At 33.4% G+C, this 14144-nt stretch overlaps 1 protein-coding gene across 1 annotated transcript; it reads right to left on the reverse strand.

The window, feature by feature from the left end:
• Nucleotides 1-7092: 7092 nt before the first annotated feature.
• Nucleotides 7093-9551, reverse strand: LOC130802890 (uncharacterized). The gene is made up of 2 exons (XM_057666995.1): nt 8605-9551; nt 7093-7758 (listed from the first exon to the last, which is right to left on the reverse strand). Exons 1-2 carry the CDS (start codon nt 8789-8791, stop codon nt 7460-7462), a joined length of 486 nt encoding a protein of 161 aa, XP_057522978.1. The 5' UTR covers nt 8792-9551; the 3' UTR covers nt 7093-7459.
• Nucleotides 9552-14144: the final 4593 nt, after the last annotated feature.

Genomic DNA, 14144 nt, shown 5'->3' on the forward strand with positions numbered 1-14144 from the left:
CAACGGGTCGGATCTGGAACAGGTCCAAGTGGACCCGGATCCAGATCCGTTTTCAAGAACAGGATCCAGATCTGGACCTGCGGATACTGCAGATCTAGTACCGGATCCGGGTCCAAAACGGGTCTAACTTGTTTTTGCTTTTTTTTTTTTGTATTTTTGAATATGTTGAGATTGCAATAAAACGATATTTATAGACTAATGTTAATAATATATATAATTTTACAATCAATCACCCAAAAAAAACATTATACAACTTAAAATTGTCTTGAAAATATCCAACAAACACATTAAAGTTGTACTGCTTGTACTCCTTATGTTCTCTTGCTAATTTCTAAATACCCCACTACTTAAGCCATTATGCCCAACTCCTTAGTCTCATACCAACCAAAAGTAAATGCCGCAAAAAATGGCTGGGACGAAGGAGTAAGCTTAAACCCAATTAATATACTAATCCACTGATCAACAACAATGAAATTGAACAAGCAAAAAACAAAATTATTGACTTATTCAGTAATCAGTATATAAGCACATTAAATCTCCATAAAGTACAACAGACAACTGACAACTTATTAAAACACAGACACATTTTTCAAAAACCCAAAGAAATTGTGAAAATTTAAAGAAAACCCAGAAAAAATAAATTGGCAAATTACAAAATGAAAGAAAGGAAGAAGAAGAGAAAGAAGTTAGTAAGAAAAGTGTTGAGAAGGTAACGAGAGAACGTAGTTGTGTCACTGTTTTTAGCACCACAAATGAAGACAACTTGAATTAGTGAAGCTGGGGAAGTATTAAGTATGGAATTCGCAGCATCCGATTATTCTTGAGAAATTTCAACATTAATCTGTCTTTGTGAAACAAAAGCCGCCATTTTCTTGGTTGGCATGAGACTAAGGAGTCTGGGATGTGTGAGGATTGAGGAAGTGAGGAGACAGGGGTTGCAGGCGTGCGTGAGGGTGAGGCAGTGAGGAACTGGGAAATGGGATTTCAGGCTTTCGGCCATTGAGGTATTTTTAGTATATATTTAATATAAAAAAAAAAACGGGTCCTTCAGATCCGCGGGTCCGGGCTGGGTATTTTTCTCAGATCCGAATCCGGTCCCGTGAAATTTAAACGGATCCGGATGCGACCTGGATCCGTCAGGTCCAATTTTTTAGGACCCAAATCTATGAAAACGGATGCGGATCCACGGATCCGGGTCGAATCTAATATCCACTGCCAACTTCAATTTCATACTGTTAGTTAATTAGACTTTTACTATGGTCTAAAAAGAATTGTTAGTATGCCTTCATTAATAATATACACATGTATAGCCAGTCTGAATTACTACGTATTTGTTTTTATGTTTGACAACATTTATAAATGACGTTAAAGGCTATTGCTACATTTCTATAAGGCCATCCTTACTCATGATCCAAAAAAAAAGTCATCAAATTATTTTACAATTTTTCTCTCTTCTAAAATTTCATCTTTCAATCTAATTTTATTAACACTGACCTCTTTTAAAAGGTCATCATTCTCTCTTTCTTACTTTTTTTCTACCCCACCATAATTTCTCTCTCTTAATTTATCTAACATTTATCTTTTTTTTTTTATAATAATATTTTCATGTACAAAGATAATATAATTTTTTATTTGATTAAAATACATCTACTATTTTATAATTAAAAAAATTATTCTTTTAATAAAAATAATATTTTTTAATAAATATAATTTTTAATAAATATTTTTTAATATTTAAGAACAAAATATGTAAAAATAAAATTATGTCAAAAAATATCAATATGGGTCTCATTTTATAGATCTCGAAAAAATATGACCGTTGGTATAATTTTTTTTAAAAAAAATTATTTAAATACGAAAATAGCCGTTAAAGGCAAAAAACGGGTATATTTTTGCACCCAATCACATGCAGCCACCTGGCCTGCTGATTGACGCGCGTCAGAGGCATGCAAGGGTCAGATTTGCAACGACCAATCAGGAGCCGACACGTGGCAAAATTTTTAAAAAAAAAATGGGATGACCGTTCACCAGAACGGGTCAACCCAAGACCTATTTACCTAATCTTTTCCTTAACCAACCTAATATTAGATTACCATTATTAGGATTTTCTTTATAGTTTGGTCATGTGACCTCTACAAAGGTCATGAATAATGGTGCTCTAATACCACTCGATTTTTATTTACACATCTAGTTTATTCTTATGATATAAATAAATAATTATTTTTCATTTATTTATAAGTGCCACTATTGGCTTATTTAAAGATATTTTTATATTTCTTTATAAATGCCACTAGAGACTTATTTTTTAATTTATTTATAAATGCCTTTAGTGGTATTTATTTTTATGTTTGACAACATTTTATTTATTTATCAATATAAATTAATGCCACTGGGTCAATATATATATATATATATATATATATATATATATATGTATATATATATATATATAAATATATATATATATATATATATATATATATATATATGTATATATATATATATATATATATATGTATGTATATATATATATGTATGTATATATATATATATATGTATATATATATATATATATGCCACTAAGGCTTATTTATAAATTAAAGCTTCCACCATCCCTTTTTCATATGTTTATAGTACCCGTTCGTTCTCATATTCATTTTAAAAGTATGTCAATATTAATGACCAATAAATAAAAGTATAGAATCACATCACTTTATTTGTCAAAAATTAGTTGTTAAATCCAATGGATAAATTCAATCGTTTATATTTATAATTGTAGATAATAACAAAATTATAAATGTCGATATATATTAATAACACTTACGTTGAAACGGATCAAACAAATCTAAATTGAATATATTTTAATTTATAGATCAAAAAAAAAAAAAAAACTCTAAATTAAACCTATTGATGAACGCTGCCTACAAAACAAATGTTCCTACTAATTTGGGAAGGAGGGAGCTATAATAATCTTTATTAAATTGATAATTTTACATGTACTTGTTGAATTTTGGTATTCAGACTAATCAAATAAAAGAACAAAAGCAAAGAATAAAGAATAAACTCTTTTTCTATTTCTAAATGTGATTTTTATCATACATTACATGAAAGAAGTAATCCCCTATATATAGTAATATGAGAGGAAAACAGAATGTAACAAACTAGAGAAAAGTTAGTTACTCAACTAACTAACCAGGACAACACTAACTGACTTACAGAGCCTTAACAAATACAACACGTGCTAAAAACAAGAAACGTATTGTAAGAGTAGTTCTTTATATATTGTGCTGTAATATATCTTCATGATGCTTGAGACTCCTAATCTTGGAAGCTACTGCATAGCTGATGTGGAGGACTTGTATGCCACTGCCAGTTGATGTTGTTGCCTTCTTATAATAGCAAGCTGGACCATCTCTTTAGTTAATGATCCTTTAGCCATAACCTGTACATTCATAATTCTCATGAGGTAGAGGAACACCCATTTTGATCCTATGGCCTTCTTGCCATGAGGTAGAGGAACAACTTCCCATGTTTTGATTTTCTCAAGAGCTGAAATTTCCAAGTCCATTGCATTTTTCCATTGAAGATTTAGTAAGGTTGTTTTGTAATCTCTAGGTTCAGTATGAGTACCATGTTAACTACTTAAATTATCTGCTTTTGTGTACTTGACCAAACAACACCAATAGTCTGTCACAGTGTGGTAGTAGTAGTCGTTTAGGTATGTGGGGGTCTTACTCATTCTGTGAGATTACTTTCTCGATTATATTACCTAGGTTCAATTTCTTCTCCTTTATTTTCTATTTGTGGTGAAGGAATTATGATATTTTCAGTGTTTGTTGCATCTAAATTCTCATTTGCAACATTATCATCACAATATTGATTGTTCATTGAGCTCACAAGAAGAAAGAATTATTTGATTTTATTGGTTTTATCTTCCTCATGGAAAGGAAAACTGTGTTAAAAAAAATACAACATCCTTGGAAATAAGGACTTCTTTGCTCTCAAGATTGTAAACTTTGTAGCCTTTTTGGCTATCCAATGAAAACACTCTTTTGTGCTCTAGGCATAAACTTATGCCTTTCTTTTTTTAATGTGCTAACAAAACACAAACACCCAAATACTCTTAGGTGTGTGTAATCAAGCTTCTTGTAAAAGCATTTCATAGGGAGTTTTTCCCTTTAATACAGCTAGGGGCATTCTATTAATCACATGAACAGCACATTGAATACAATCTCCCTAAAAGCTTATAGGCAACTTAGACTGAAAAAAGAGTGTCCTTGCTGTTTCAAGGATATGCTTTTGTTTTCTTGTTTTCTTTCAACCACCCCATTTTGTTGGGGTGTGTCTACACAACTTGATTCATGTTGGATTCCATGTTGTGCATAAAAAACTTTAGCTTCACCTTGGGTGAGTTATCTTGCATTGTCTGTCCTTACACACTCAATGTGTGTTTCTAATTGTTTCTCCATGAAAACAACAAAATGTTTAAAACTTTTACAAATTCAGATTTGTGTTTTATCAGAAAAATCCAAGTCATTTTGCTAAAATCATCAACAATGGTAACAAACATAGAACACTTATGTTAAGTGACGTACCTAAAAAGTCCCCAAGTATCAATATGCAAAAGCTCTAAAGGCTTAGTAGATTTACAAAAAGATTTGGTTTAATTTGTCCTAGTCTGTCTTCCTTGAGGACAGACAGTGCAAAGAAAACTAGACTTGACTAATTTTTCATCTACATCAGGAAATAACAATTGTAGTTTATGAAAGGGTAAATGCGCTAGTCTCAAATGTCAAAGCTTGGCTTTATTCAAAACAGAAGTAGACACAGCAGCACTGTGACTGTTACAATCTATAATGGCCTTATGACCTTCTTCATGAAATTCAAAAATTCTTAACCTTGATCCTTCAAACACATAAAGGCCTGATTTGAGATTACCAAGAAGCCAATGCCTCTTCATCAAATGCTCCTGAACATGACAACCATGATGATCAAAAGTGAGGTTGCATTTTAAATCAAGAAGAAGTTTAGTAACAAAAACTAAATTGAATCTAAATTGTGGCACATATAGAACATTGAGAAGGATGACACCATTTTGCAATTATACTGTCCCCATGTACTTGACTTTAATCTTTCTACATCTGGTACAGTTATCATGTGCCCTTTATCACTAATGAAATTGTAAGAATGGAACTTATCAAGGCTAAAACACATGTGGTCTGAGGCACCACTATCAATAATCCAATCATCATTGCCAAGAATAGATAAACAAGTTATACCTGATGTTTCAGATGGATTAGCAATGGTAGTATTGGCATGACTCGGTTCTTTGTTGAGAATATCCATAATCTTTTTTGTAAACTTTGCTGTCAAAAGTTCTTCTCCTGTTCCAATGCCTTGTTCTTGAACAACATTGTTAGCCACCTGATCTTTATTTCTTTTCCATGTTTCCCTTTAAAATTGGGAGGATATCTCACAATCTTCCAACATCTATCCTTTGTGTGACCTGAAATTTTTTAGCATTCTTAATAAAATTGTTGCTTCTTGTAACACCCCGGCCCCTCGGACCGCTGGTGACTACTCATGGAGACTGTAGACTGGCCCCACAAACTCGGACCGCTGGTGACTACTCATGGAGACTGTAGACTGGCCCCACAAACTCGGACCGCTGGTGACTACTCATGGAGACTGTAGACTGGCCCCACAAACCAACACAAGTCTTTCCAGCGCACTTTGGCCTCACTCGCGCGCACCCGGGAAAACTTCCCAAGAGTTCACCCATCCTAAGATTGCTCCCCACCAAGCACGCTTAACTGTGGAGTTCTTAGCTAATGGGCTCCCTAGAAAAGAAGATGCACCTTGTTGATATGAGTAGTCTATTAATCCTTTTTCAAGCTAAATCTGGGGTATTACACTTCTTGGGTTTTGAAGGTTGTCTAAAAGTCTTGCCATATCCTCTTTCTATTCTCTTTTCAACTCTACATGCCAAAGAGTCCTTTGTCTCAGTTGTACTCAGTTCTAAGTGAGTCTCTTCTTGTAACGATATTCTGTAAGCTTGTGCAGATGTGGGTAAATCTGCTATCATAAGCATATTTGATCTAACTTGACTATACTTCTTGTCAAGTCTCATTAAAAAAACTAATGACTCTATTATTTTGTTACATCTTATAGAATTTCTTTGCAATATCACATACACAAGAGTCAGCCGCAGGACAAGAACATGTAGGAAGTGGATTTAATCCATCTAACTCATCCCACAAGGTCTTTATCTTAGTAAAGAACTCAAAAATCTTCATAGTTGGTGTTTGCACTAAATTGTTCAATTCTTCTTGAAGTAAAAAAAGTTGTGCATTAGAACTCTGACCGTATCTTTCTCCCAACTCTACCCAAATTTCTCTAGCTGTTTTGTAAGAGAGAACACTCTTAGCAATTGAGTCCTCAAGAACAGCAATGATCCAACCCATAACTACATTGTTAACTCTGTCCCATGCTTTCATGTTTAAGGAATTTGTGGTTGGTCTTGTTAAACTTCCATCAGCAAATCCAAGTTTATTTTTACCACTTAATGCTATAGTCATCACCCTTTTCCAATCCACAAAACCAGACCCAGAGAAGACAAGATTTATAAGCTTTTGTCCCGAGTCTAAAGGATGGAGATAATAGACTGATCCTATACATTCATAGTAGGATCAAGATTTGCTTGTGCATTCTAATTGTTGCTATGGTTCACCATTTTTTTGACAAGAAAAGGGGTTAATCTTGATAATGGGATGTTCAGAAAGAAAGAGTCAAGGAGGAAGAAGAGAAAGAACACACTCAGAACTTCAAGTCTTTGCAAAAAGATCGAACACTCACTGGATTATTTTGTAAGACTCCAGTTGCTTTGATACCATGTTGAATTTTGGTATTCAAATCAATCAAAGGAAAGAACAAAAGCAATGAATTAAGAACAAACTCTTTTTCTATTTCTGAATGTGATTTTTATCATACATTACATGAAAGAAGTAATCTCTTATACATAGTTATATGAGACGAAAACAGAATGTAACAAACTAGAGAAAAGTTAGTTACTCAACTAACTAACCAGGACAACACTAACTGACTTATAGAGCCTGAACAAATACAACACGTGCTAAAAACAAGAAACTTAATCTAAGAGTAGTTCCCTATATATTATGTTGGAATGATAGTGAAAAATTATATCTTAAATTAATGTCATTAATTAATTAACCTCAAAACTATATATAATATAACAAATCATTAGCACAATACAATCCTATGTTATAACCCAACCTATAAGCTATATAACAAATATAATTTATTTACAATAATGACTCAATAAACATAATTAAAATCTATAATCATCCATAAATTGTAATTAGTAACTCTCCTTTCCAATATCATACCCTACACAAATTTTAAGGGATTATATCCCAAATCTTTAGACCACTTCCACAATCTAATTTCGAAGATTATTCTTCATATCTTCAGTAATAGCAGGCATACAACTCGAACTCCTAGCCAAACCACCCTTATTAAGAAGTGTACCCTTAGAATTGTTAGCCCTTGCACTACTACTCTTCTTTAATAATTTCTTCACTGCATCAGCTTGGTATAAAATTGGGTAAGCCCTCCCAAATTTATTGAATTTTACACAAGCATTCATGTGTTCTTCCAAGGCTTCTTCCCTTGTTCTTCCACCTTTTTTCTCCATCTCTTCTTTTACCGCTTCAGCGCACAACCCACATATAAGCTTGCCTGTAGGAGCGAAACCAAAATATAAAAGTTTAGGAACCAAAGAATATGTAAATTAAAATTTTTTATTAAAAAATAAATATAAGAAATTATTAAAACTTTTTAACACTTAACCAAAAATAATTTTGTGTTGCAATACTTATATATATATATATATATATATATATATATATATATATATATGATTTAAATCATGTGAAAACCAATTAAAGTGATAAAAACTAAAAACAGTGATATATATAAGCTTAAAATAGTGTACATAATAGAATGATAGTTTGTAAAATATTCGACGTTTGCTAAAAGATGTACATACATGCTTGAAAGATGTACATATTCAGACGTCATGTAAATATTACTCCCTCGTATTCACCATAAGTGTCTCATTTACTTTTTGGGTACTATTCATCTCTTATACTTAATTTGTATTTTTGATATTAATCTATAAGTTAAAACATAATCAAGTAAAATATTGTTTGATTCGTTTCAATGCAAAGATTATTCATATCAACTTTCTATAATTTTTTAATTATGCACAATTAGAGATATTAAGGATTGAATAAGTACATTGGATAGAGTGCATAAAAACAAATGGAACACTTGTGATGAATAGGAGGGAGTATGAACTTTATCATTCACAAAATATGTACACCCTATAAATAAATATGTTACACCTTTAGCTTAATATGAATATCTCAATCTAATTTTCATTTTTTATCATTTTAATGATTTTCACATGATTATGCCCATATATATATATATATATATATATAGGAGCTAATAAACTTAAAAAATAGATCATAAAGTAGGGGCCCTACAAGCCCCTTTGTGGCTTCACCCATATATACTTGCCTGAGTATTTGTCCCTCATCTCCTCAATGTACTCGGCCGTGCACTCCTCGGTCATCCCGCAACACTCGCACTTAGCTAGCTCGATTTCCGACAAAGTCGGAAGGCTGCCTATAGATGGATCATTGCAATGTTTAGTGTGTAATAACACAGTTGAAATGTCTGATTTTGTTCTTTGTAGTGTTTCCATGGTGGATTTTGATCGTGGAATTAGTTTAGCCGGTGCCCTTTCTTAGGTTACTTATATGTAAAATTTAAGGGCAAAATGTGTAGAGGAACCTAGAGTTTAGAGGAATGTGCAAGAAAAACTGGTATAGTTAAGGGTGTATCTGAAAATGATACGAGGATCAAGAATTTCACGAGATATGTGACATATATAAAAAGAATTTATGTGGGTAGAGATGGGATAATGATGGAGAACAATTGAGAAAAGTTGTATGAAAAAACAAATGGAAACTTTTTAGCAATTGTAATCACGAGAGATGGGTAGTTATTAAAGCATGAAAACTGAATAAACAGAAAAAAGTTTAATTTAAAGTAAAATAAAGAAGCAATTAGCTTGGAATTCACGGGTTTGGAAAATAAGTATGGATGCTACTTGCAATTAATTTGATGGATGGATTAGGCTAATGGTAGCCCCTAAGTTTATATTATGTGTAAATTAAAAAGAATGGAGAATGTATACTCATTGGTTCCATTCAAATTGCAGTATTTTTTATTTGGTCTGTCCTATTTAATCTAAATTATTTTTATTTTTTGACAATGGCTCACCACTTTCTTTTAATCTCATTTATACGTTTCTCAAAGAGACAATCTCTTAGAAGACTAACTGAATTATAAAAAAGTAATTGAGTTCACTCAATCAGGCTTGATCTTCAAATACTCCTAGTATATTGATTAACAATTTTATGCATAGAAATTTCTATTGTACGTATTCCCTTTTGCATAAATTTCATATTCACTCAACATCTAATGAAACTTCTTATTTGTTTTTCGGCACTATTCCTTAATTAAAATTAATTTATATTTTATTCTTAATCTATAAATAAAAAATATAGTCAACTGAAATTTTATTTGTTTTGTCTCAATGTAAATTTTATTAATATCAACTATTTATAAATTTGAATTATGCTCTATTTAAAATATTAAGAATTTAATCAGTGCATCTTTAACGACAGTGCAAAACTAAATGAGACATTTAATTAGTATATAGGTAGTAGTTTTTTCTTCATTATATATACTTTTATTTGACAATGTGAGATGTTATAGTAAAGTATACACTATCATTGGATGACTTAGGCTCATGATCCCTTGTGTTATAGGCAAATGTCACATGAATGGATTTAGAGTACTAACTTAAAGGCACCTTTTATGATCTTATATTTGCATCATTGCATGTATGGATTAAGTTGAAGTAATAATCTAGACTTGGTTCATTGCTAGAGTGAACATATTGCGTAAACTTAAGGATGTCTCGCTTTACTTTAGAGTACATGTCACATTATTGAAATGTATTGCCTAGCAAGTGAACAAAATATCCAAGCTTTGATAAGTGTTTCTAGCTAGGATTAAGTATGTCCTTTATTTTTAAAAGAGACTATTATACATAGAGGTCGGTACAACATTTTGTAAACAAAAAGATAAACTCTATATCTAGTATAATTTTTTTTGTACATGATAGGCTAAGAGAAGGAAATGAATAGTAGAGAGACAAACATACATAAAGCTTAACCGAGAAACATTAACTATTAGAGTAAAATTTTATATATTAATTATTGACGATTTTTTTAATTAACTTTTACTAATAATGACCAACAAACTTACCTTTAGTTTTGAGTACATTCAATGGCAAAATTTAACCAAAATTTTAAAGGCAAGTTGTTTCTCAAATAAAAATTGAATCCTTTTTATTTTACAAAATTTTTCAAGCAATACTTAAATTTGTTAAAATTTAAAAATTAAAAAAATTGTGAACTATAATGATTTAATCAAAAAAAATTCTTACATATACTATACAACAACTTTTATTGCGCCTATATTTGAGTTATTTTATCTTTGCTTTTGTATGTGCTGAAACATGACCCTTAGTATCAAGACCCTACAAGAGGAGAAACCCCAATCACCACCATAAACAAAGGACAGGACAAAGCAACCAGGACCCCTTCAGAGGTCCAGGCTCCCTAAGAAGGACGACTTAGCTCCCTGGAGGACTAAACCTACTCCTCACATAAGATTCAGGACTACAGGACTCACAGAAATAGCAGGGTCATACCAAAAGGACCCTGACAGAGAATGAAGAACATGAATACCTGCAGGATGATTGATCCTGCAGAATGATGACAACGAAAACGATAACGTGGTAGGAAGCAACTGCAGTTATGCGTAGAATAGTTGTATAAGGCAAGGCACCACACCTACCTCGTACCCTACCCATGTAGGTGTACTAAAAGACAGAGAGTGGGGACCATGGTGTAAGGATCAGCAAATCACCAAACTCTACGTAGGCTTTCAAAATATTCTATTTCTTTCTCCACTGATCCCGAGAAAGATTTCATTTAAGGTAAAAGCTTAAACTGCCATTACGGTTTTGGGAAATTCTCCTAAGGCCCACCACTATAAATATACAGTGCCATGCATCACCAAGGATAATGTAACTTTTACGCCGAAACCCATGCATTATTCTCTCGTACAAGAATAGCTCTAATTCCTTATAAACTTTATCAACAATTATCTCAAAACCCTTAGTGACTTAATCATCGGAGGAGAACCCCTCTCCGGCCCTCATTTGCTACCTTGTGCCGAAAAACACGGTGAAACAGTCGGAAAAGCAATTCAGACCTCCCCAGTAAGTTATATACACCGTGAACCTTAAAAGACATTCTCTTCATCTTTGTTGAGAGTGTTGATTGTTCTCTCCACAGCGGGAACAATTTGGCGCTAGAAGGAGGGCCCAGAGTTCTTTCTAGCTACTTTTCACCTAACTTCCAAACAAACCACAAATTACCTCAAAAATAAACAACCAAAAACAAAGTTTACGATCCAAGTCAGGCGAGCGCCGACAAACTGAAGTTGAGGGACCCTTAAACCCTCAACGAAGCCAAGAACCACATTATATCAATGACCCAAACCTTCACTATGAACAAGAATGGAACCCTATTCCCACCTATAACCCCCTCACCGTTACGGGTGGACAAGAATTAGAAGACGACGAAGCAACACCCTCTATAGTGAACGCACCTCCTCCTATAAGGCCAAAGTTCACCACTCCCCCTAGTGGAGGGCTGACGTTAGAGGAAATAGAAACTCTTGTACATGGGCTTATGCAGGAAATTCTTGCCGCTACAAGTAACCCAGCAGTGATCCACCACCAAAACACACTGCATTGAGTAACCCTATTCCTTATTGTAACACCCCGCCCCCTCGGACCACCGGTGACTACTCATGGAGACTGTAGACGGACCTCACAGACCAACACAAGTCTTTCCAGCGCACTTTGGCCTCACACATGCGCGCTCGAGAAAACTTCCCAGGAGGTCACCCATCCTAAAATTGCTCCCCACCAAGCAAGCTTAGCTGTGGAGAGTTCTTAGCAAATGGGCTTCCATGAAAAGAAGATGCACCTTGTTGATATGACTAGTCTATCAATCCTTTTTCAAGCTAAATACGAGTTATTACACTTACCTCTACTTAGGAATACGACGTCCTTGGTTTACCGTAGTTTTAGGATCTTTTCCCCACTAGGTGCACTGAACACATAATCAGCCACGATCGCAGAGTTGCTCTGATACCATTTGTAACACCCCGGCCCCTTGGATCGCTGATGACTACTCATGGACACTGTAGACTGAACTCACAAACCAACACAAGTCTTTTCAGCACACTTCGGTCTCACTCGTGTGCGTTCGGGAAAAATTCCCAAGAGGTCACCCATCCTAAGATTACTCCCCACCAAGCACGCTTAGCTGTGGAGTTCTTAGCAAATGGGCTCCCATGAAAAGAAGATGCACCTTATTGATATGACCTTATTAATATGAGTAGTCTATCAATCTTTTTTCAAGCAAATGGGCTCACAGAGCAATTGTTGGCTCTCTTAGATTTTGATGATGACTACGCTTTATATAAACAAATGTATTTTAGAGATTGTATGCAGGTCGATATCCAGTCATTATTAAGATTGTTGATAGTGCCTATGACTTAGTCTAAGAACATTGTACATGTCAAAGAATCCAAGGAAGTTAGATAAGGTATATCTCTTAGGATGTCAAATTAAGGTCTACTGTTCCCAAGTTTGATGAGCTGACGTTACTGGAAAATGGAGACAGTGCATTGTTCCCAGACTGAAGTATGAAGAAGTTACGTCAGCTTGAATTTCTTTTAATTTTATTTTTCTTATTTTTCTGTTGATGTATTAGTTAAAATTAATTTGGTGCATTATCTAATGATTAAGTTGATTGGCAAAATATTTTTAAACCACCTTAAAATAACCGTGTACTTTCTAAAGAGTGGAATATTTCTCTCCTTGTTTTCCTCCTTAAAAATAGGCTTGTGGTTTGGATTTAATTAAGTGAAAATCTGCTTTGTCTATTCTTAGGAAAAAGAAACCGTGGCTTTTTACTTGTAAATCAAGCTTCATCTATTTATCTTTTATTAAGGAATTAATCACTATGGGTTTTTATTCTTTAGATCTAAGATCCACTTAATTCTCCTTAATCGTAGGAATAAGGAAATAATAGGTAATTATTCTTTTTTACTAGCTACATAAACTCCTATATATAATGGACTTGTTTATTTTTCAAGTTGCATACGTATGAGCCTAAGAATTCATACGAGGGCGAATAATATTTGCAATAAATATCTTTTTTTAAAAATTGCCAATTAATTTATAATATTTTCTTGTGCAACTCCTTAATTTTATCTTTAGAGAATTGTTGTAAGCTTGTAGAGTTTACAATAAGAGAACTATGTGTGTAGAAGAATCCGTTTACATTACTTTTTATGAAACTAAGTTTATGACGAGTGAACAAGATACAAATAATTTTAAAATAAGTCTTGCAAATTTGGAAGATGATGAAGATGTAACTAAAGAGCCAATACCTGCTACGCATGTCTATGATCCTCCTGCTGCTCGACATTAGACAAAAGACCAATGTGTCATAGCAGGACAATCATAGAAGGTCATCAACAATCAAACATAAACATAAACACGTACACGTCAATAACTAGCATCAAATATAATAAGGCCAACTACTAGATGACATTATGTTATAAAACAACAGAAGATGATTTCATAAGACACAAGCACAGATAGTAACCGTTTATCGTCCACTTATACTTCTTGATCTCATTACGTCCTTTCCAACCCGAACCATGTGTTCTTGGTAGAATGCAAGTTTTCACACTCCTCTTTTCAAAACATAAACTCTTGCAAAACACGCATAGAATCAACTCAACCAAAGCATTAACAGAATACCTAACACATGATCTTATAGAGCTGGTCTATCTTAAGGTAAGTGTGATCATAGTTTGTAATACCCTTGAGGTAA

The sequence above is a fragment of the Amaranthus tricolor genome, chromosome 16, assembly GCF_026212465.1.
Source record: "Amaranthus tricolor cultivar Red isolate AtriRed21 chromosome 16, ASM2621246v1, whole genome shotgun sequence".
Taxonomy (NCBI): domain Eukaryota; kingdom Viridiplantae; phylum Streptophyta; class Magnoliopsida; order Caryophyllales; family Amaranthaceae; genus Amaranthus; species Amaranthus tricolor.

What these genes read in the sequence shown, in the direction of transcription:
- LOC130802890 (XM_057666995.1), bottom strand. Translation starts at nt 8,791, where the DNA reads ATGGAAACACTACAAAGAACAAAATCAGACATTTCAACTGTGTTATTA. An exon ending in GATGAGGGACAAATACTCAG is followed by an intron (nt 7,759 to 8,604) that starts GCAAGTATATAT and finishes TCGCTCCTACAG; the next exon opens with GCAAGCTTATATGTGGGTTG.